Raw genomic sequence first — 22,948 nt, forward strand, 5'->3', positions numbered from 1 at the left:
CTAAGAATCTAAGATACTATCAGTACCTGTAATCTGAGATACTATCAGTATCTGAAATCCTTACTCAATATGAAATTTAGTTTGCACAAGGATATCTACCCAGCCAGCCAACACATAAGGGTACCATAAGGGACCCACACGGGCTTTGATACAGGACCCATATGGGCAACCCGTTGCTAGCCCAGCGGGAGATGCAAATGGGTTCCACACGGGTCCCATACGGGCTTCCCGCTGGGAAAACCATACGGTTCCCGTATGCAGCCCATTTAATTAGTCCATATGGTTACGACTAGGAAAATTTGTATACAGCCCGAAAGGAGCCTGCAAATATCTGAAGTCTCATAAGCGTGATACTTTTTCATTTAACCTCTGCCTTAAAGTCAATCAGGAAGAAGTCATAAAGAACAAGAAACGTAGAAATAAACAACAAAATATAATTTAAACTAATTATTTCTTTAAAAAAAAGTCACTAATAATATTAAACAAAATTGTCCAAATTTTCTGAAGGTGTTACATAAACAGCATCGAGTTCAGTCGAGTTAACGTTAATAGCAAATTTAGCAGATCTACGACTGTTACTCCCACGATCCCGTGAGTTGGCAAACCATGTTGAAAGTTCACCTTCGATTTCCTTTTGTGTGCAATTTTTTGTGCTAGGATTTAATTTAACGGCACCTATTTTTGAAACAGAAAAGTATTATTAAAATACACACAGAATTATATATATATATATATATATATATATATATATATATATATATATATATATATATATATATATATATATATATATATAATTATTAGAAATCACTTATTAATGCTCTACAAATATAATTATATAAACTAAATTTATACTCACTACAAAGAACTAAATGAAGTGCATTTGTTTTAAAAGCCTGTTTTCCTTTTTGCCCTGTCAAATTGAAGCTGCGAGCAAGAAGGCTGTCTAGCAGCATGGGCATTGACCTCATTATAAAATTCCTTAGATTTTCTCCACCAATATCAGCAATATGTTTAGCCTAAAAAAAGTTTGATGCAAGTTATGGTGCAGAGGTATAAAAAAATAAAAAAATAAAAACATGAAAATTTGTTAAGAACTGCAATTAAATGTATCCTCTTGGGCAGAAATTACCAGTGGTGTGCCACAAGGGTCAGTAATCGGACCACTTTTGTTTGTACTATTTGTAAACGATTTGCCTGAAACTCTAAGAAAACTAACAAAGCTATATGCTGATAACACCAAAATTATAAATGAAATGCTTTCCAGTACATCAACTCTTTCTTTGCAATCAGATCTCGATTCAGCTTTTAAGTGGACTCAAGACTGGCTTGTGAAATTTAATATTTCAAAATGTACGGTCATGCGCTTTGGCCGAAATAACAAAAAATCACCCTTTTATATCGATGAACAAAAGTTAAACATAACAGAATCTGAAAGTGATCTTAGAGTAATATTCTCAAGCAATCTGAAATGGAAAAATCATGTAATAAAATGCGTAGGCAAAGCCAACCAAATGTTGGGTTGAATTAGAAAATGCTTTGTTTGCTTAGATATTAGACTGCTAAGAATACTTTATGTTTCTTTTGTGCGACCACTGTTAAAGTTTGCAGTGCAACTTTGATCACCTCTTCGAAAGGGAGAAATTGAGTTATTAGAGAGAATCCAACATCGTGCAACTCGATTAATACCATCACTTAAAAAAATCAACCATGAGTATCGTCTAAAAGCTCTCAACTTGACTACCTTGACAAAAAGGAGAGAACAAGGAGATATGATTCAATTTTATAAATTCTTCAACGGTTTTAATGATTTGGAAACAATAAAAAAAATTAGTATTCAAAAAAACTCAAACAAGAGGTCACAGCTTTAAATATGTCAAAGAAATCACTAAGCATGTCATGAAAACTTTTTATTTAATAGATCGGCCAATTTATGGAATAGCTTCCCAAGAGAATTGGTTAAAGCACAATCAGTTAACAGTTTTAAAGCAGGTCTTGATTGCTGGATGAGCAGCAATTAAGCTAATCGGCTGTCATAGTGTGTTGATACCACACTCACCGGCTCACACCAGTTACAGCATTTACTAATACAAATACTAATTATTAAAATAAACTGTATTTAAATAAAAAATTAAAAAAGAAATTTTAAAAGTAATAATTTTTACAACTATTTTCTTTACTCCTGGATTTTCCAGCTTCTGTGTTAAAATTTCTATTTCTTCCATTGACTTAGCTGGCAGTGGAATACCTTCTGGAAGATCTGGAGAGATATGATCATTCAAATCAAGTTTGCGACGGATAGATTGAATTTGTGCTGTATGCATTGCCTGAGTCTTTTTCATATCTTCCTGATTGCTAATTACAGTTGCTAATAAATTAGCAATCATCTGTAGACTTACAGACTCACCTAAATAGCAAAAGTTTGTATTAAACATAAAAACATTTAAAAAGAAAACTTCAGATTTAAAATACTGGTAATAAAATTTAAGACTATTATCAAATTATTAAAAACTACATCATATACTTTTTATTTTGTTTAATTTTACATAATCATTGTTTTACATATATATTCATATACATTTACTGCTGCCGATTATAGTAAGCAAAACGTGATAAAAAATGTTACATTTCTTTAAGTGTGTTTTAATAGAAAAAGAAAAGGGAAAAGGAAAAAAAATTTAAATAAATTGATCCCTGCCCTAACCCAACCCCTTTTCCCTAATCAGTTGATATATGTAGTGAAGCCCTCGCCTATTCCTAAATCAGTGTGACGCCATAGCGCTAACCAAAGTACGCAGTACAACTTATATATAATATATATAATATATATATATTTATATATATATATATATAAATAATAAATTTATATGTATGTATATATATATATATATATATATATATATATATATATATATATATATATATATATATATATATATATATATATATATATATATATATAGTCAAATATGGAGTCATTTATTTAAGTTAACAATTATATTATATAAATTGCCTAATACCTGCTAATAACTTATTATTATTTGTTGGACAGGTGGTGATTTGTTGAAAAGGTGATGATTTGTTTTGAACAGGGGCAGAGTCTATCAATATGCTTTTCGATTGGGAACATTTTGATGCTAAATTGTTACATCTACAAGAAAAAATTTTGAGCTCAATACCAAACCAATGGTATAACTTAAAACAAGTTAACAATAAATAAAAACATACATATTAATATGTACTAAATATATTATAACTGGTTTAACACTGGCATATGTACTGGTAATAAACTGAAAATAACAGATTTTATAACTGGATATTTTTTATTTTTAAAAATTATTTTCTATTCATTATTAGCAAATATTCCAGTTTATAACAGTTTTTTTGCAGATTTTTGAAAACCAGATTTTGAATACTGTTTGTAGTAGACTTGCTTGTTTTTGCTTTATAAACTCTTATACTTAAAGAACTTGAGAAAAAAAACAACTGAATATCTGGCATATCTGGCAAAAATATATGGTACACCTCATTACATTGAATACAGTCAATTATTAGATAATTGTATCACTACTTCTCTATTTTGAAGTCTAGTCTTGCTGCTGGTAAACCATCAGAATCAAAATTGCTCAACTCAATATCACTTCCATAACTGTAAAAGAAGTATAATAACGTTGAAGTATAATGGGGTTATATATATACATGATTTGATATTGGTTAGTAGAAATAAATAGTAAATGAAAAGAAAAAAAAGAATATTATATACTACCATAGACATATTTAACACAAGAATAAGTAAAACCTCTTACAAAACCAGTAGACTAAAATAAAATCCCAAAAAAAGTTATTACTCAGTGATAAAAACAGGATGTTACTTACAGATTCAGTAAATTCTGAGGTTCTTTGTGAATGAAAGGCGGAGCAGGTTTGTCTACTTGAGTAACACATATTGCATCATTTTTTCTTTTTTTGTGCCAAGTTTTCTTTTTGCTTTATAAAATCAACAAAATATTAGAATAGTTAACACTGCCATTTTTATGCCTTATTAAGAATAGAGTAATAATAATAGATAGAAACTAAGTAAATAACCAATTCTTTATAAAATTAGATAACACCTTGGTAAAATCTGATCATAATCTTCTTCTTCATTCTCAGAGGAACTAATCATTTTACATCTAAACAGTTTTATAAATTATAAATATATACATGCATACATGGATATTTCAAAATTTATTAAATCATTAAATTACATAATTAAAGTTACCTTCTAACACGTTTCAATGCATTTTCTTCTGACGTATCAAGGTTGGAGGTGTCCTCTGCTCTTTTTGCTTTTGAACGTGCTTCAGTAAGACTGTCTATAAATAAATTAAAAAGGAATACATAAAAAACATTATTGTTTTAAACAGAGGTATTTTTTGCACTGAAACATAAATAGAATATGATTATAAAAGAATAACATTGATTTTACCTGCAATTCCAAGTATTCTAGCATTAAATAAAGGCCAATGCACATCTGGATCCATTAAATTATTTTTAGCTTTTGCAATACCTGTCGGATTTAAATTTTTCCCATTTGGCCAATAGACTTTAACAGATATTTTATTTTTAATACTGGATGAAAGTGAATTGATTTCAACTCCACTTATCCAAGTCAGCGGCACATAATCTGTTGTATTAGTTTCATTGAATAAAACTATTGCATACATATTTACACTGTAATTGTGATACAAATACTGTATCACAAAAATAAAATTATATATATATATATATATATATATATACACATACATATATATATATATATATATATATATATATATATATATATATATATATATATATATATATATATATATATATGCATATATATATATGCAGCCTTTGATATTCAGGTCGGCATTTGGCAGTGCTGATGCAAAAGCCGACCTATCTTTGTTTTATGACCGCATACAACAGACCTGAATCCCTTAAAGTGTCTGCATGGAAAAATAAATATACATAAAAAATATATAATATTAGTTCAATAATATTATACTATAATGATGTAATAAAAAATATATAATATTAGTTTGTAATTAATTAATTGTAATTCATAGATTTTAAGCAAATTTATTATTAGCAAATTCACAAATTTGCTATATACTTACATAAAGTTTAGTTGCTACATTCTTAAAAATTTTATTGTCATAATAAATATTGTCAATAAATTTTTGTAATCAAATAACCATTACCCCTTTTGCAATAAGAAAAAAATCCAAATAAATTTTTTATTAAAGATCCTTTCTTATATGCAGCTGTATGCTTTCGGGTAACCCTTCACCACTGTGAATTGCCTCTTACAATGTTTTATCTGAGTTGAGTATTATTTTCATTACACAAAATAAGTACTTATTCAATATGGATATGAGTATATTATGCTTCTCATAAACTATTTATAATAAATCATCATAAACTATTTATAATCAATCACAAAGTATCAATTAACATAATAATTGTAAAATCAATTAATTGCAAAATTAATAATGAAAAAGTTATAACTTTAAAAGGTAAATATTTTATAATACATTATACAAAATAGTAAAGTAATTGTATTTTTTGCAGCAAGCTATTTAATATACTAGGAAAAATGTATTTGTGGAATAACTATAAAGCCGTTTTTAAATGGTAGTTTAAAATACTTAACATTTAGTTCTTTTATAAAAAATGTTGTTGTATTAAATGACACATTATCCACATAATATATGGACAAGCTTGTTGAATCAAGAGGATCAGTAAAAAATGCTTGCTTACGCTGAAACTCTTGGCAGACCACAAAAGTATTAGTCTCTGAGCAGATTACATCAGTTAATATGTTTTTGACTAAAATAACTTTATCATTAACACCAAAGCAATTGTCAGCAGTTGCAAGAGAAACTAGAAACTGTGGTCCAAAATATTGCTTGTATTGAATGTAGTGATGTAATGGCAATGGTAGTGGACCTAGCAAGTGTTTTTGTCGAAATTTAGACGGTATACTGTTGCACAATTTTGATTGTTGCAAATGACCTTCCAAAATTCGTCGCACAATTTGTGAGCAAGGTGATTTAGGTTGACGAACTAACTTTTTTAGCCTTCCCAAATAGCTTTCAAAAGGAAAACAACAAACATTTTGTAACACGCCAAATTGCCTAGCATCATCTGGTAAGTGTATCAACGAATGAATATTGTAAACACACTGATCTTTTCCAAACAATAAGCAAAAATTGTATAAAAAATACTTTAATAACTTTTCTACATAAACAAAGTAGTGGTTGTTACACAATGATGGAGTCATAAGAATGCGAATAGCTACAGAGAGACACAAAAAATTGGAATATACAGAATCAGAAAGAATACCTTTAAAAACAACAGGGCCAGTATATAACAAAAACTGTCTTAATTCTGTAGCTTTCCATTGCTTGAACTCTAAAAGAGATCGAGGCCTTCGTGAAAACTCTCTAGAAATGTAAGCTCCTAGAATAGCAAGTTTTTCAGATATAGCATCAATTGTTGATCTTGATAACTTATGTTCAGATCTTCCATAGACTAATTGATTAATATACCTACGAACTGTTCCTAAAAATACTGAGTGCATGCTGTCAATTGGAAAGCCACTAACTAAACCAATATTTATTTCTTCAATAGGTGATATATGTGTACCATCATGATGATTTTTATCTGTTTTGTTTTTAAAACTGATGTCTGATCTCAGAGGTGCGGCTGAATTGGGCATAACAACTTTGCCATACCATTCACCTGTTTGAAAGCAGCGTTCACAAGAATTATATGCATTATGCAGTTTAATGCACTTTACAAATGCTCTTGCAGGTGCATCACAAATAAAAGCCTCTAACTTTAACAAATAGTGCTTCCCAGTTGCCACACAAACAAAACCTGTTCGTTCTAATATTTTCATTTCAGCAACAAAGTCTTTTAAATAATCCTGTAATGAGTTAGGCTTGGTTTTACCAAAATATAGTGCAAGTGGAAAAGGATACCAATCTGCATCTCGAACAGAGCAAAGAATAGGCCACAAACTGGCAGTTGAGCTATTAAATATTGGCACTCCATCTATATTTATATGCAGATGTAATATATTAATTTCAGATTTAATAGGATACCTTTCCATTAAAACAGAAAGCCAGTGTTTAACCCCAAAATAGAAATATTCTCCACCTGCAATATTTTTTATTCTGATGTTTCTTTCAGTTTGCAACAAACTTCTAGCATCCTTAGGCAAATTAGGATGTGATGGGCTTAATAATGAAAGCAAATCTGAACATGCATTATGTGAAATATTAAATTTTAAAGCCCAAGTTCGCAAGTGATCTTGAAGGCAATCAGTATTGACATCGCAATCTACAACATCATCTTCATCATGACTTACTAAGCTAGGTGTTCTATTTTGGTAATTACCAAATTCACCTTTATGACTAAAATCAATAAATTTACTATCTGCATCATATAAGAATATTTCAGTTTGTGCTGAAATATCATTGCAGCTTATAAGCTTATTGTCAAGAGGCATAACTTTATTATTATTTGGATAACTGTGTTCATTTTTATGAATATCATTATCACTCCAGCTACAAATTTCAGAATAATCATCAACTTTATCACCAATTTCATTAGTACACACAGAACTGTTCAGAGAACTAGCATCAAAAAATATTTTATTAACAACAGCATTTATTTTTCGCCTTTTTGTAGAATATGAATATAAATTATTACTCATTCTGAAAATAAAGAAAAGCAGAACTATAATTATAGTTTTGTTTATTAATTTAAATTATTTTAGTTTATTAATAAACTAAAATAATTTAAATTAATAAACAAAATTTAAATCTAAAGTAATTTAGTAATACAATACTGTAATAGCACCATAATTTAAACTGTAAATTACCAATGTAAATATAATATAAAATTAGTAATATAATACTGTAACAGTTATGTAGACTATATAAAAGACTATAAATTGTAATGCGGTAGTGCTGTAGTGATAGAGCGCTTGCCTTATAAGTGTGAGGTTTGGAATTCGACTCTCACAACATCCCAGGAAGTACCGCACTCAACTAAATTTCTATGCGCAGCTGCCTTGTTTGTCTAGGTTTTTGTTTCAGATTTAAGATGGAATACACCACAATTATTAAAAAAAAAAGTAACCTTCTCAATTGCAGTGGGCCTTCGACAGGTGAATAATAGAAAAAATATAGTTAATAAAAATTTAATAAAAAAAAAAAAAATTACCAATAATTACTAAGAGCCTATAGTTCTTATATTATATTAAGTTCTTATTTATTTTGAGGGTCGAGAACCAACCTTTAATCTGCCCAAAATATAACTGTTTTAAACAGTTGTATTTTTGGCACTCTAAAAATATAACTGTTTTAAACAGCTGTATTTTTGGCACTTTAAAAATATAACTAGTTTAAACAGGTGTATTTTTCGCAGATTAAAGGTTGCTTCTTAACCCTCCTTAACCCCTTAAACTTTAGGAGAGCTTGTGTTTAATGTGTTAAAAGTGTTTAACATTTGAAACTAAAATTAAACCCAAAGCAAATACAAATTTATTGGGTGAAAAATGCAAATTGTTAGGTGATATGCTAAAAATGTAATGCATCACTTAAGGTAACAAGGTGAGTTTTCAGCTTGGGGCCTATCACAATAATCATCTTTGTCAGCAACTGTTTAAATAGGTAGTTAAAAGTGCTGTGATATATATATATATATATATATATATATATATATATATATATATATATATATATATATATATATATATTCTTTTAGAGCAAATGCAATCAAAAGTTAGAAAAAAAAATTAAAACTAACATTTGGCTAAACCAAACATTGGTTTTAAACGGTTTAATTTATAATCTGTATAAATCCTTTATACATCCAACATTAAATAAGACAATTATTATAAGCATGAATAATTTCACGAATAACTTATATCATATTAATTAAAATCAATCATTTTAATCAAAACAACGATAAAGTAAATCGCACATTACTATTCGATTAACCATTTTTATTTAGAATATAACCTTTTTAAATTCCGCCTCGATATCGTTAATTATTACTCCGTTTTTATTGCTTTCCCATATGGGTCCCAGACTGTGCCCATACAAAAAGCCCTCGTGTATCCCAGACCAGATACCCGGACGACTCCCATACGGTACCCATATGTGTTGGTTGACTGGGTAGCCCTTTAAAAGACAATAGTAAAAATCTAAATAATCAAGAGACTTAATTGGGATTCTGTTGTAGAGTCGATACAAAGTCAGCAAGGAAATTAGATTTTTTTAGATTAACTTTCCAGATGGAATCTCTGATGTTTACTCAGAATAAGGAAGCCTAAAACTGCCAGCATGTTTGTAGAAATTTTGCAATTGTCAGTGATTCTTGAAATGCTATCTTGGGTTAAAATCAACTGTATGGTGGCTTTTGGAACCAGTTTAGCTCTCCAAGATAATTATACCAAGTTTTGCACTGAGTACCAGCATGCAGCTAGTAGCCAGTACTTGTCCAAACTTTGTAATGGCATCATGCTTTGGCAATTACAGACAGAATCTAATACTTGCCAAAAATCATAGAAAGAAGCTAAATAAAAGATAGTAACAAAACAGATTTGATAAAAGTCTTAAGAGGAAAATGAAATTTTTTTCATATTAGAAATCTACAAGTATTTGAATTTTAAAAATTAAGTTAATTGTGTGATTAGTAGAAATGAATTGTTGAGTTTAAGATTTAATTATTTCAGATTATATGAAAAAAATGTTAAAGTTTTATCTTAGAAATACAAGTTCATAGAACTTTGATGTTTTACACAATGCTTTTTCCATTGTCCAAGACCAAAACAAAAGGTGTATTTATCACCAGTGAAACATGGGAGAATGGGAAAAATGCTACACTCTATCATTTTAAAATTTTGTTTTTTGGGACTCTAAATGAATTAAATATTTTTTTCTCTGAAGTGTTGTTAAATAAGTGTTGTTAAATTACTAATAATTTTTCCTCTGAATTCTTCTACCAGTAGTTTTTAATCAGTGTTTTATAAGTTGTATTTTTTAATTTTTCAATAAGTTTTGATCAATATCAACTAAAGCTACTTTTGCTCCAATAAAATTTGGGAAATCAGTGCAAATTCAGCTCATATTGATTAACTTAAAAAGAATCTTAAAAAAATAATTGATATCTAATGCCCTTTGGAGTTAATATTTGGTCATGAAAGAACCAAATAACAAACTTGCTATATGCAATAAATATGAAAAAGAGGTTTCATGGTTCCAAAAAGGTTATGAGATCTAAAGATTAGTTGAGAAAACAAAAAGATGTCAATAGGCTAAGCAAAGAAACTATCAAACAAGAGAACTAACATTATCACAGTGTTTTGTTTATTTTTAGTAAGGCCAATTAAAATCATTCAATCTGGTTACAAAATGGAAATTAAGTGCCATGATGATGCTGGAATTGATAATCATACTTAGGGAGCTGCTTTAAAGTTTGAGAGATGCTAGAAATAAACATTTCTGAGGTATTGTCCCAGCAGACATGATTTGTAAGAAATTAGTCATCTACTGTTGATTCTGAAAACTATATAAAAGTATTCTGAGTTATGGTCCTCAGATAGAATTTACTTGTGAAAACTATAATATAAGGTGTTTTATAGTGAAAATAGTGCTTTACAGTAACTTAGCACAATTTCTCAGCCATTACTTGAATTTGTCCAAGTATCAAGAATCAAGGTGCAACTAGTGAATGCTACAATAAAGTATATTTTGACACCCATTATACAAAGGAGCACTGATTAAGAAACTTAAGCTATTTGTTGAAATCTTCGAACAATTAGTGAAAGTGTTCCATCCATTAATGAATTTCAAAAGCCTAAGAAATCAGCCCCTGCTAAATTAATCAATCTTAATGATAGTGAGGATGATAACTTTGCTTTGAGTTATTTTTATCAAACGCAATAAATCAATATCTCAAGTCCAAAACCAGCAATTGAAAGAGACCCTATGACTTTTTTATTTTATTTTTTTATTTATACTTTATGAATTTTTTGACATTTCCCAGTCCAGCAATAAACCAAGATCTAGATGTTATCTTTTGGTGGAAAGGCCACTAAGACTAATTTGCATTTCTCATGAATTCAGCAAGGGGAATCTATAGAATTTCAGTGATTTTTGCTGCTTCAGAAAGTCTGTTTAGTAGTTCTGGTAAAATTATCACTGACAGATAATTAGAACCCTAAAAATGACACTGAAACACCACTTATTAATAAGTGACCATAAATGAAAAAGAAGAAGAATTGTATGTTCTGGCTTAGAGCTCAAAGTCAGAACCAGAACACTCCAATGCTGATATCATCTAGAAATCAGAATCAGAAAAGAAAATCAAGTTTAGACTTAGCTTGACTATCATCAGAGAAGAGAATTCCTGAATCATCAACTAGATCATCAAGTTCATCCAGCTCATTAAACATTTAACATATATTCTTAAAAGAGAATCTGTTAAAAACATTTTTAAAAGTGGCTGAATAATATTATAAATTATTTAAAATTCCTATTATAATTCTTAATTTTATTCATTTTCTTGTTTTTCTTAAGTTCATTAAATATCAACTAATTTGAAATAAAATAAAAGTAATGATATTTTTTTGAAATTTTCTCCTAAAACTCAGAGGAATAAAAATTCTGAAATATTTTAATAAATCTTTAAATTTTGACTTCAATGTTAATGAAGTCTGTCCTGTAAAAAACCTGTTAAATAAGTATTCCATACTTTGCTTTTTCTTTTTAAGTAGCTTTATAAAAGAAGTAGTTTTGTTGATATTTAATAAAACCACTTCTTTTATAAAACTATTTGATTTTTAAATATTGCATAAAAATCCATTGTTAGGAGCTACTAATTTTTTTCAGACTATGTATTTATATATATATTATTTATATTTATTTGTTTAGCTAATTAGAAAAATAAGTTTATATATATAAAGTGGTGTTAAAAAATATGATAATTAACTTTTTTTGTTATGATGCTTATTCAAAGAATTATTAACAAGAATCAATGACAATATTGTGCATAAATATGAACTGTTGAATTTTTTTCATTTTTAAAAGGTCACAAGTTCATATCAAAGTAAATAATTACAAAAGCTATTATCAAACAAAGTATGAAAAGAAAGCAATAGTAAGTTACAATGAACCAAAATAATTAGAACAACGAAAAACAGTAAAATTAGTAGTTAATGTAGCTCCATATCCTTTTTTTGAAAGGTACTTTTGAGTTGTTTTTCTGGATAATTACAAGCATAAGTGGGATCTCTTTTCCATATGTCTTTAAGTGCTTGTTTCATTTTCTATGTTAAAGTTACTTGGACCTTGATTACTTTTTACATCCAAACCTAAATCAGTTTCATTAGGTTATAATCTGGTAATGAGTTGAGGATGTCATTAACTCTATTTCATTTCCTTCCATCTATTCTTTGATTATGCAATCTATGTTGATAGGAACCTGGTTTTAAACAATTCAAATTCAATCAATCAACATATTTACTGATGTTAAGTTGTTTTTTTTTAATTTACTTTTGTTAAGTTTTTCCTGAATTCCACTTAACTTTATGCAGGAAAAATTTATCACAAGATGAGCGAAAGAAACTAATTGATGAAGTTTTAAGTATAGTTCAAGGAAAAGAAGGAGAGGTAATTTTTTTTCTGTTCTATCTAGTTTTGTTAATTAATTAAAGCCATATATTTCTTTGAGGAACTGTTTAACTGGAACCCTGAGTCATTGAGTCTGGAGTCTGGATGCCAGTAGAAATTCCCAAGTCAAAGATAATATTTACTTTTTCATTTTTACTTCATGAAATTTAAAGTTTCGTGGTAATTTTTTAAAAAATAATCAGGCTTTTTTAAAATTAAAGAAATTTAGTTTTAAAATTACACATTTTTTAGGTAGTCTATAAACATGATACAGTAAGAGTCTTAGAAATGTGTATTAAGTTTGGTGATGAAGTTCAAAAACAAAAGCTTTTTCAACTTTTCCAAGGTAATAATCTCTTTGTTCAAAAACTTCATTAGATAACTTTTGACTTTTGTTTATTGCAGACATTCTTTTTCTAAAAATGTAAACAAATGCAATTTTTTATTTTAGATATTTTTAAGTTTCTAGACAGTTTTCCTAACAGAAAGGCACATGAATTGTGAATTGTGATTCTTTTTTAAAGCATAGAAACTTTAATGAACCCAAATTTAGATAATACTGTTCTACTTGTCACTTCAAAGTATTCAAAATTTCTGGTGGAAAAGTTTATTGAGCATGGGTAAATTGATTTTTTAATTTTTTGATATTTTTTAACACTTAAAAGACCACGTGCCCACCAGCGGATCACTCTGCAACAACATTAATGTCCGACGTGCTCATGGGTGGGCACTAGGGATATGACTTTTTAATTTTTTTTCAAATAAAATGTTTCCTGTATCATAAATCGATGAACTTTTACTTAAAATCATGAAAAAAGGCCCAAATAGCTTTCTGCAACAAAAAAAAGGTCACCCCCAAAATAAAAATTTGATTTACCATTTTTATACATTCATTTTTGACCGATGTTTTAATCTTAAGCTTAATTCTCAGCTTAATTCTCAGTGTTGCTAATGTGAGCTCAGTGTTGATAATGTGAATAGTTCTATGAAGTAGCATTATCGTTAGGATACGGACTGGATTATCGAACTGTTATCAACATTGACTGGATTATCAAACTATAATTGGATTACTATACAGTTAAAGTATTTTATTAAACGACTTTATTAAACGGATATTTACGCTCAGCTATCCGTAAAGTCGTAACAATATTATATGATGTCTCACAAGAAAAGTCATACCACAGTAACAAAGAACAAGAAGACTTGGACTAAAAATTTGGTGAGATTTCAAGAGTCACACAGAAGAAGAGGAAGCGTGGCTGTAGAAGAACATTCACTCGATGAAAAATCCAGAATACCACTTCAATTGCAGATCGTAGGAAGATACCAGTTTCTCGGAGCATATGTTAAAGGAAGAAAAGAACGAATAGACCAAATTTCTAAGGAAATTACAAAATTGTGGGACAATAAACTGAATTTTCCACATGTGTCTGATCAAGTGATAAGAGCAAAGCTTATGAAGGTGCTGAAGGTCTATGATGAATGTGTCAAGCGTGGAAAATATGATGTTCTCAATGCATTATTTGACATCACGAAAGTGAATGGCCAGTGGTTATCCTCGGAAGATAAACGTCTATACCACCTACAAAAAGAAAGTAAAGGACAGGTGGGGTACTCAACAGGACAAGTGGCAAGTAAAGAAACCATTCACCCTTCCAAGAGAAGGAAAGTCCAGTCTGGAACAGCAATACCTTCCACATCACAAGTCCTGTCTACCACAGACAGTGGTACTGAATCTGAAAACTGCAAAAGTAAGAGTGAAGATGATGAAGACGACGACGGTGATAAAGACGATGATGAGGACACTCAGAAAAAAACTAGAAAGCACTACAAAAGTAAATTTGCTGTAAGTATGGTTACATCAAGTGGAGTTTCCACAAAGAAAGCTGCTAAAATATGCAATGTATTATCACAACAAGGTATTGATATTCCAACTCCAAGTCAATCAGCAATTTACAAGTCCACATTCAAAGAGGCAGGTAAATTAAAAAAAGAAATGATACAACAACTTAAATGCACTGCGTTTAAAAGATGGCAAAGCTGAAACTGTTGCTGAAAAAATTGCCACTTATTGATGAATACAATTTGTGGAATTCAATTAAGATGATCATTACTGATACAACAAACGTCAATACTGGGAAGAGAAATGGAGTTGTTGTGAAGTTGCAACGTATGTTTAAATTAAAGGGTGTCACAATACCACAATTTATCGGTTGTCAGCATCACGTACTAGACAGGATTCTCCGTCTGGTGATGGACGAAGAACTTGGGGGTGATACCAAATCTCCAAACATTGAATACCCATTTGTGTCTGAACTGTTGAATAAGTATGATGAACTGAAGGATAAGTTTGTGAATGGAACTGTAGAAATTCTTGATAAATCAGGGTGGAGAGACGATATGAAGTTTTTGTACCATTTAACAAGAGTGTTTAGGTTCTATGAAGAACAAAGAAACTTCCCTCTGATTCACTTTCCTAATATGAGCAATGCCAGATGGAACTCAAGAGCCATTCTCGCCATTCTGGCGTTCATTCTTATGCCTGAAGCGAGAAAGAATTTGGAGAAGGTTTGCAGGTTCATTTCATATGAGTGGGCAGAACATTGGTTTAGTAGTCAAAAGTACAATGACAATGACTTCAAGAATTTATCTAATGTATTGAAGCCTTACAAAAAGGCATTGCAGTCATTCAAAAATCACTGGAAGAAAGAGCCATCCGTCATCGACATACCACGAAGTAATCAGATAGCTGAACGTGCAATCAAGGTGATGCAAGACCTGTATGCTTCCTGCAGAAAGAAAGACAAACTGCAACTTCGATTCATTCTAAGTAATAAGCGCTAGACTCTTTATGAGACGTGAGCATCATGTGACCCCTGTACTAAACACAGTAGGCCTATAGACACAGACAGTTATGTATATTGTTGTACTAGACGCTTTGATACTGTTAATTTTGTAATACATGTATAATTATATATCACATAATGTTTTTTGTTATATCACAGTACATGTTGCATAAATAAATAAAATAACAACAGGAGTATGACTCTTACAACATCTTCAGCCTTTAATATTCATTTACTGTACAAAAGTGTACCTATTGAAAATTCGATTTTTTGGTTTTGGGGTGACCTTTTTTCAAAATATGTCAAAATGAAACATCTATTCGTTCTTTTTACATAAAAGTTCATTGAATTACGATACAGGCCTAGTAGGTTGCAAAAAAGTCATATCCCTAGTGGGCACTAATATACATAATTAACAATTAAAAAAATGCCGGTCGATATGTGAGAAATAAAATTTTGCAATGTGCTCTTCAATGTTTTAAGTCTTTTGAATTACTTAGTGCTTTTAAAATTTTTACAGTGATTGTTATAAAATAAGTACATGTTAGAAATGATATTTTGGTCAGTTGAGTTAAAATACTTAATAATATTTCTTTAATATTGTTCCTTTTTCAGATAAAGTTGTTTTTTTTAGTAGCTAAAAATATCAATGAATTAAAATACGTATATTTTTTAAAGATAGCACTCTTCCATTAATTTTAAAAGAACTTTTTTCAAAGTTGCTTTTTGGTTAATATACTGGTATAACTATAAAATAACTTAACTTCTAAAGGAATTGGGGAAAATAACAAGGGAACAAAATCTTTCTAAACCAAATATTAATCATTTTGATTAAATATCTACATGTCATGAAATTTTTTATTTACTTTTTACTCAAACTTCTGATCTAAACTTAGCATCTCTCACAAATTTAACTGTAAATGGCAGCTAAAGATCTAAAAAAAAAAAAAAAAAAAAAAACTCAAAATTTATGGTATGTAATCCTTTTTACTAATTATAAGACTTTATACTCTATACTCTAGAAGTCACCTGATCATTTTTTTTGTGCTATATCAGAATAAATTGGAGATTCATTTTCCAAAAAAGTAACCTTAGGAAGAGGGAATGGAGAAATTGATGGACCAGCATTTACTGGTCACTATTGTGCATTGTTTAGATCTTATAACTGCTGAAATCTGTTCTCATTTTTTGGCAATAACACATTCTGGATATGGAATATTATTACTCCTGTTTATTCTAAATTCTGTATTTGCAGCATTTCCATGGATGGATTTAGACAAACTTTCCTTAAATGTGGCAATCCTTTTCCTAGCCATACGCCAATTTCAAATGCTAAACTGTGAAGTTAAATACTTCATAATTTAGCATTATAGAGCCCTCTTGTGTAGAAAAACTATTAAATGAAGAGCTTTTAGGCATGATTACATATATCAAGAAATTTCAAGGTTTCTACTTGGTAAACATAGAGTAAAATGTGTATTTATGGACCATTTTTCTGTTTACTGTCTATGTAAAGCTAAATAATATGCAATATCTAAAACTATTTTTCTCTATAAATGGTTTATGTCGATAAAATTTCTATTTCTCTTTAATTCATTTTTTCAGTTAAAAGTAAAAGTATACCAAAAATGGCTAATTCTATGAAATTTTATTAAAACAATTCATGCTCCCACACACTCTTAAGACAAATTTAAGTTGAAAAAGATATATTTATGTTCCATTCTACATGGTAACATTTAAAAAGTCTTACACCCATTCCTGTTTCAAAAATTTATTGATCATTTGTCAGATACATAGGTCAGGCTATGCCTTTTTTTTTGACTTAAGGTGTAAGTTTGAAATATTTCTAATCAATTTAGCAACTTGTGCTTCCAGGTAGCTTTCTAAAATTTTATTGATAAACTTCAAAACAAAATTGGTTTATTAGTTACTAGAACTGCAACTAAAGCAAGTATATGTGACTTTTGAATGTTGCTGACACACTGGATTTGAGCATTTTAAATAGAAAAATCATTATTTGAGTTAGCAATATATTTCTGGGAGGTTGGATGAGTTTACCAAAAAATGATTTAAAAGCCAAGTGAGAAAGTAAGTTTTTGATAACATGATTATTATTCATTCGATGTTCAATGTTTGAAAGTGTCAATGCTTTTGATAGCTTAGATAGAAATATGTGTCTTGCATTATGTTTGTTAAGTCTATCATTTTCTTTGCAAATGTAAATTGCCACTAAAGCCATAACATCTTACATATTGCAAAAAAATGCATAAGTACATCATTTTGGTTGATGGTTTTGTTGAATAATAAGTGACTATTTGGTTCATACAATCAATTTTTATTTTTACTGTAATTTTATTGTAAAGTCCAATTTTATTTTTATTGTAATGTAAAATTGCTAGTGGTTTCATTTCATCACCTTTGCATTGCTTTGTAAAATGGGTAGTAAATTCACGGCTTTTTTCTTTTTTTGGCACATAACTACAAAGCAAAGCCAAGTTCTCATGAAAGCCAAAAAGAGAAACAGTACAGGAGGGGAAGGACTCTTTTTCTTTTCTTGTGGTAAAAATCTTTTGTTTGCTCGAAAGTTGCCAACATTTGAAAAAACAAGATTGATGGCATTTTTGCCTTAATTCACATTGTGCACTTCATTTGCACTTTTACACTTCAATGGATACTTTGTTTTGGCATCACACACCCACCATATTTTTATGCCATCTCGTTCTGCTGTGAAATGGGAACAGTTGTTCATCAACAGCTATATTTTCATGTGGGTTGAAGTTTTTGGCAAGATTCTTGTTTAACAAATTCCACACATTGCAGTTGAGCACAGCTTTATCAGTGCTCAACTGCAATGTGTATCAGAGTATGACTTTTTTTAAAAAATTCTTGAATACCTCAAATAAAAAAAAAACACATGATATTGTGTTTTTACACATGAACAGCTGCATTTAGTTCAATTTTATTCCATTTTCTGCCACTTTGTTCTTGTTGAGTATCCACATTCTCTTCTTCCTCATCACTGTCAGATAATTCATTTGGTTTTATTTGACGTGTTTTTCTTTATTTCTGATGAGTTGTCATTATCAGGTGTATAATCTTCATCGTCATCACTACTATATGGATCAGTTTTTTTATTTTAATCAGTATGTCTACGTTGAATATCAATCTTGAAAGTTTGTGCTAATTGTTCATGAAAATCAGTACTCATACTTCTTGTTTGCATTTGCTTATTTTAAACAAACTCTTTTTCATTAGCTATTACATATAAAAATCAACTCATAAAATAAAAAAATATTGTACCTAAACTAATACAAGCAATAAGTAAGAATATTTTTTTAACTAAATTCTCTCATGGCACCTGTCAGGCGCTAGTAAAATTATAATTCAAGTACAAAACAGATGTAAGTGTATTTTACATAAAACTATATTTACTCTCCTGTCTTCACTTCCTCTGTTGCATTTGTTATATTTTCAATATCATAAAAAGTAACTTGTTGAATTTTGCGTTAACATACATTGAGGTTGTTCAGAAATAACACATGTACGACTGTATTATATGAAGTGAAGAGAGAAGGGCTTATATGTATAATATTTTTATGTCTTGTTGCACTTCACCCCTGCACCTCTTAAATGACATGCATGTAGTTAAGGGTTAACATAAAAATTTATAAAAGATTAATTTAATTATAATTTATAAACTGTTGTGTTAATTTTTATCTTTAGTGAGTTAGGGCCAGCACCATGTGTCTATAGGGGCCAGCACCATGTGTCCAGACTAAGGTTTAAAAAAATGTGTCCAACAGAGGGTTAAACATGACCCACTCTTGTTTATATTTTACAGTGATAGTGTTTAGCTTAAATTTAAATCATAATGTCCTGCAGCTTTTACATTTTCCACATAATAGTTTATGATCTAATTTATGTACTCCAGTTTAAAGTAATTATTTTTTTCAATAAAAAGTTAAGAATCACTGGTGCTTGCTACTCAAGTACTACTACTCAACTGCTGCTTGCTACTCTTGATGAGAAACTTGTTTTTTTTTTGTTTTTTTGACATTTTATATCTTTCTTTACATGACACTATATCAAAACCATATTTATCATAGCATTAAAGCGATTTGTAGCTAAAAAAATACTGTTGATGTTTGGATTTTTATAGACCATAATTTATGTTTTTTAAGGTGATACTTGTTTTATGTCATTATTTTAAAATTTTTTGAAAGTTTTATTAAAAATGCCCAAATAACAATTTTTAGTGATTTTATAAACAGTGTTTAATGACTATATTTTGCTTTTATCTTCATGGTAGTAATAAATGCTTGTAATGCATAATCTTCAGATTTCAATCTTTAACAAGAATTTTAAATTCCATCAGTTAAGTTTTTAATCTTTTATCAAGTCAGTTAGCCTATTTAACAAATCATGATGTAATTTAGAGCAAGACATCATTAGAACAAGATGCCATTAGAACACATTATAATTAAATCATCTTTAAACTTTTTATGCATGTATTGTACCTACCGTGGTGTGACCTAACAAAGTCCTATGCTGTAAGAAAGTCCTAATGTAACAAATGATAAATTTTGTATATTATAAAATGATTATTTTGAGAAAATACTTTTTGTTATTTTAACTAAATGTTTTTGAAGAAACTTTCCATAAAAAAATTGACTGGATTGATGGAGAATTTGGCCAATCAGAGTATTTGTTCTACTGAGATGTAAATATTCAATATGAGTTAATGCCATTTTGAACATTGCTTCAAAATTGTATGGTGAAGATTTAGGTTTTTTTATTGTAAAAATTTTGTTGTTAAAAAACTCTTTTGATCAATAATGGCTCATGAACGTGGTAAGTTTGGAATTTGCATGTAAAAACGATCGATTTACAGGTAAAAACTAATATTTTTACGAAAAAGTTGATGTGACTTTCTTTTTTCCTCTTTTTTATCGTATACAAAAGAAAGTCCTAGCCTTACAAAAATAATTTAACTTTTTGTTTTAGGCCCAAAAAGATCTTATAAACCATATTCACAACAGGATATGGATGAAGCATTGGATAAAATAAAAAAGAAGACTATGACAATATATGCAGCATCTAAATTTTATAAATTACCTAAGATTACCCTTGTTCAACGAACACAAGGTCGAGCAAAGAGTCAAATAGGGCGTCCAACAATTTTTTGATGAAAATGTAGAGGTTAAAATTAAAAATTGGCTAATTGATATGGCCAATGTTGGTATGCCAGTCACAAAGAAACTTCTTCTTAAGGGTGTATTTATTTTAGCACATAAAGTGAATCTTGACCAAAAAGTAATTGGTACTTGTTGGGCACACAATTTTTTCAAGAGACATTCAATACTTTCAATGCGAAAAGCTCAGACACTTCCAAAACACAGAACACTTGTTTCCAAACGAGATATTAAAATGTGGTTTCAAAAAATAACAGAGTATATGGATAAAAATGATTTATTGTCTGTGTTTGAGGATCCTAATCGAATTTGGAACCTTGATGAGTCATCTTCTGATCTGTGTCCATCTATTAAAAATGCAATTGGACAAAAAAATAAATGATTGTATAACATGACTGAAAATAGTGATAAAGAAAGTTTCTCAGTTATGATAACAGTAAATGCAAGTAATTTATTTGCACCGCCTTTGGTTTTGTATCCATATGAACGGTGAATTCCACCAGAAATTGCAGTTGACTTTCCTAAAGATTGGGTTATGGGTAAATCATCCAAAGGTTACCAGAGGTCCCAAACATTTTACGATTATATATCTGGACCTTTCATTGAATTTTTAAGGAAAAATAGTGTCCTATTGCCAATAATTCTTTTTTTAGATGGCCACAAATCACATTTGACCTTAGATTTGGGACAATTTTGCAGAGAAAATGGTATTGTAATCATTTGTTTGCCACCTAATTGCACCCATTTTACACAATCATTGGACCGAGTTTACTTTCATGCTGCAAAAGATATTTCGACCGACATAGTCACAGAATGGAGAATGCAAAACCTTGGAGTTGCTCTACCAAAAAGGACATTTGCACCCTTGCTCCAGACTGCAATTGCAAAAACACAGGAAAATCCAACTTTAATACCAAATGGATTTAAATGCTGCAGTTTGTGTCCTTTTTTACTAGAAAATTTGGATCTTACAAAAGTCCCATTAAGTGTACAAGAAAATGAAATTCAAAGGGATCCTAAAGAATCCGCTAAAACTCCGGTTATAGCTGAACTGTTAAGTCCAATTGATAAGGCCAAAAATGATTTAGAAACTGATATGACACAAGAAAATTAAAATCTTTTAGAGCCAATCGTAATCTGTACTGGACAGGTGCAATAGAACAAGAAGCCTTATTTTATTACTGGCAGAAGAAAATGGACAAAATAGAGGGCGTTGATCCCACAACTTGAGAAAAGAACATGGTTCTAGAAACCCCATTAGAAGAAATTCCAGTAAGTAATGAGAACTTAACACAACCAGAATCAACAATTGAAGTTAATGAGACAGCTTTAGCGCCAGTTCAAGGACCTTAACAAGCAAATGACAATGTTTTCGAGTCAATATTTGTTAGTCCAGAAGAATTTCAGAGTAAAAAAGTACCAAAACAAGCAACAAAAGTTTCATCAGTCATTACATCTGACGAATATATTGCTAGTTTAAAGGAGAAAAAGAGAGCTAAAGAAGAATTAGAAAGACAGAGAATTGAGAAAAAGCAAGAAAGAAAGAGAAAAAAAAAAGCTGAAAAGGAGTTTGAGAAACAGGAAAGAAAGCGAATTCGGCTAGAAAATTTGAAAGAAAAACAAGAAAAAGCAGCTAAAAAGTCTAAAACTAAGTAAAATTATATGTAGAATAATGGAAAGGAGTTTTTAATTTTATATTCTTGTGTAGAATTAACAAATCTCTCTCAGAAAAATGTCTAGTGTATTAGTCATTTTAACATTCAAGAAATATGTAATAATAAACATTAGGACTTTCTTTTATTCCGAACAAAATTGTTGTACTTTCTTTATGTCATCACCTTGAACTATATTACAGTTTAAATTAAGACTTTTTTCAATGTATTCACGCCTAAAATAGGGTAAAACTGAAAATTTATTTATTATTCTATAATATTATCAAAAAGCAAGAATTTGAATTCATTATTTTTTAGTATTAATTTGCTCTTATAAATTAAGATATCAAAAACTTTCTTACGTCACACCACGGTATGTACTTATAAAATAAACAAGATTAAATAACTTAAAGTCACCATTTAAGAAAAAGTATTTTAGTTAAAAAATACAAAAAGTAAAAACAAAATGTCAAACCAATGTGATCATAACAAACATAAAAATAGGATTTATTCTTTTATTAAGTTGTTGAAGTGTTTAA

General features: G+C 29.4%; 3 protein-coding genes and 1 pseudogene across 5 annotated transcripts in view; 2 read left to right on the forward strand and 2 right to left on the reverse strand.

Annotated features, from left to right (window-relative positions):
* Positions 1–22,948, forward strand: part of LOC145192629 (pumilio homolog 3-like) — a 31,413-nt gene that overhangs the window by 2,161 nt on the left and 6,304 nt on the right. For both annotated transcript variants that reach the window (XM_090093752.1, XM_090093749.1), the window contains 3 exons: positions 12,644–12,719; positions 12,972–13,065; positions 13,273–13,339. In XM_090093752.1, the coding sequence (XP_089949878.1) occupies positions 12,644–12,719; positions 12,972–13,065; positions 13,273–13,339 (237 nt within the window). The remainder of the gene's footprint in view (positions 1–12,643; positions 12,720–12,971; positions 13,066–13,272; positions 13,340–22,948) is intronic.
* LOC149894581 (uncharacterized) lies at positions 435–4,751 on the reverse strand. The gene is made up of 9 exons (XM_090093764.1): positions 4,469–4,751; positions 4,262–4,355; positions 4,113–4,172; positions 3,877–3,987; positions 3,572–3,649; positions 3,021–3,151; positions 2,166–2,407; positions 860–1,019; positions 435–675 (listed from the first exon to the last, which is right to left on the reverse strand). Exons 1-9 carry the CDS (start codon positions 4,704–4,706, stop codon positions 479–481), a joined length of 1,311 nt encoding a protein of 436 aa, XP_089949890.1. The 5' UTR covers positions 4,707–4,751; the 3' UTR covers positions 435–478.
* Positions 5,537–7,790, reverse strand: LOC145195357 (uncharacterized). Of its 2 annotated transcripts, XM_090098285.1 has the most exons (2): positions 6,582–7,790; positions 6,291–6,444 (listed from the first exon to the last, which is right to left on the reverse strand). In XM_090098285.1, the coding sequence occupies exons 1-2, from the start codon at positions 7,751–7,753 to the stop codon at positions 6,378–6,380; spliced, it is 1,239 nt and encodes a 412-aa protein (XP_089954411.1). In that variant the 5' UTR covers positions 7,754–7,790; the 3' UTR covers positions 6,291–6,377. The 2 variants fall into 2 exon arrangements, with proteins under 2 accessions (XP_089954405.1, XP_089954411.1); XM_090098279.1 differs by having other exon boundaries at positions 5,537–7,790.
* Positions 21,293–22,930, forward strand: LOC149894582 (uncharacterized; annotated as a pseudogene).

This window comes from Hydra viridissima, unplaced genomic scaffold, assembly GCF_058129835.1.
Source record: "Hydra viridissima isolate aposymbiotic clone 2 unplaced genomic scaffold, HvirCarnegie_v1 scaffold_1, whole genome shotgun sequence".
In the NCBI taxonomy this organism is placed as follows: domain Eukaryota; kingdom Metazoa; phylum Cnidaria; class Hydrozoa; order Anthoathecata; family Hydridae; genus Hydra; species Hydra viridissima.

What these genes read in the sequence shown, in the direction of transcription:
- LOC145195357 (XM_090098279.1), bottom strand. Translation starts at nt 7,753, where the DNA reads ATGAGTAATAATTTATATTCATATTCTACAAAAAGGCGAAAAATAAAT.
- LOC149894581 (XM_090093764.1), bottom strand. Translation starts at nt 4,706, where the DNA reads ATGTATGCAATAGTTTTATTCAATGAAACTAATACAACAGATTATGTG. An exon ending in GCATTGAAACGTGTTAGAAG is followed by an intron (nt 4,173 to 4,261) that starts GTAACTTTAATT and finishes AAAACTGTTTAG; the next exon opens with ATGTAAAATGATTAGTTCCT. An exon ending in CTAGACTTCAAAATAGAGAA is followed by an intron (nt 3,152 to 3,571) that starts GTAGTGATACAA and finishes TTTTTCTTGTAG; the next exon opens with ATGTAACAATTTAGCATCAA.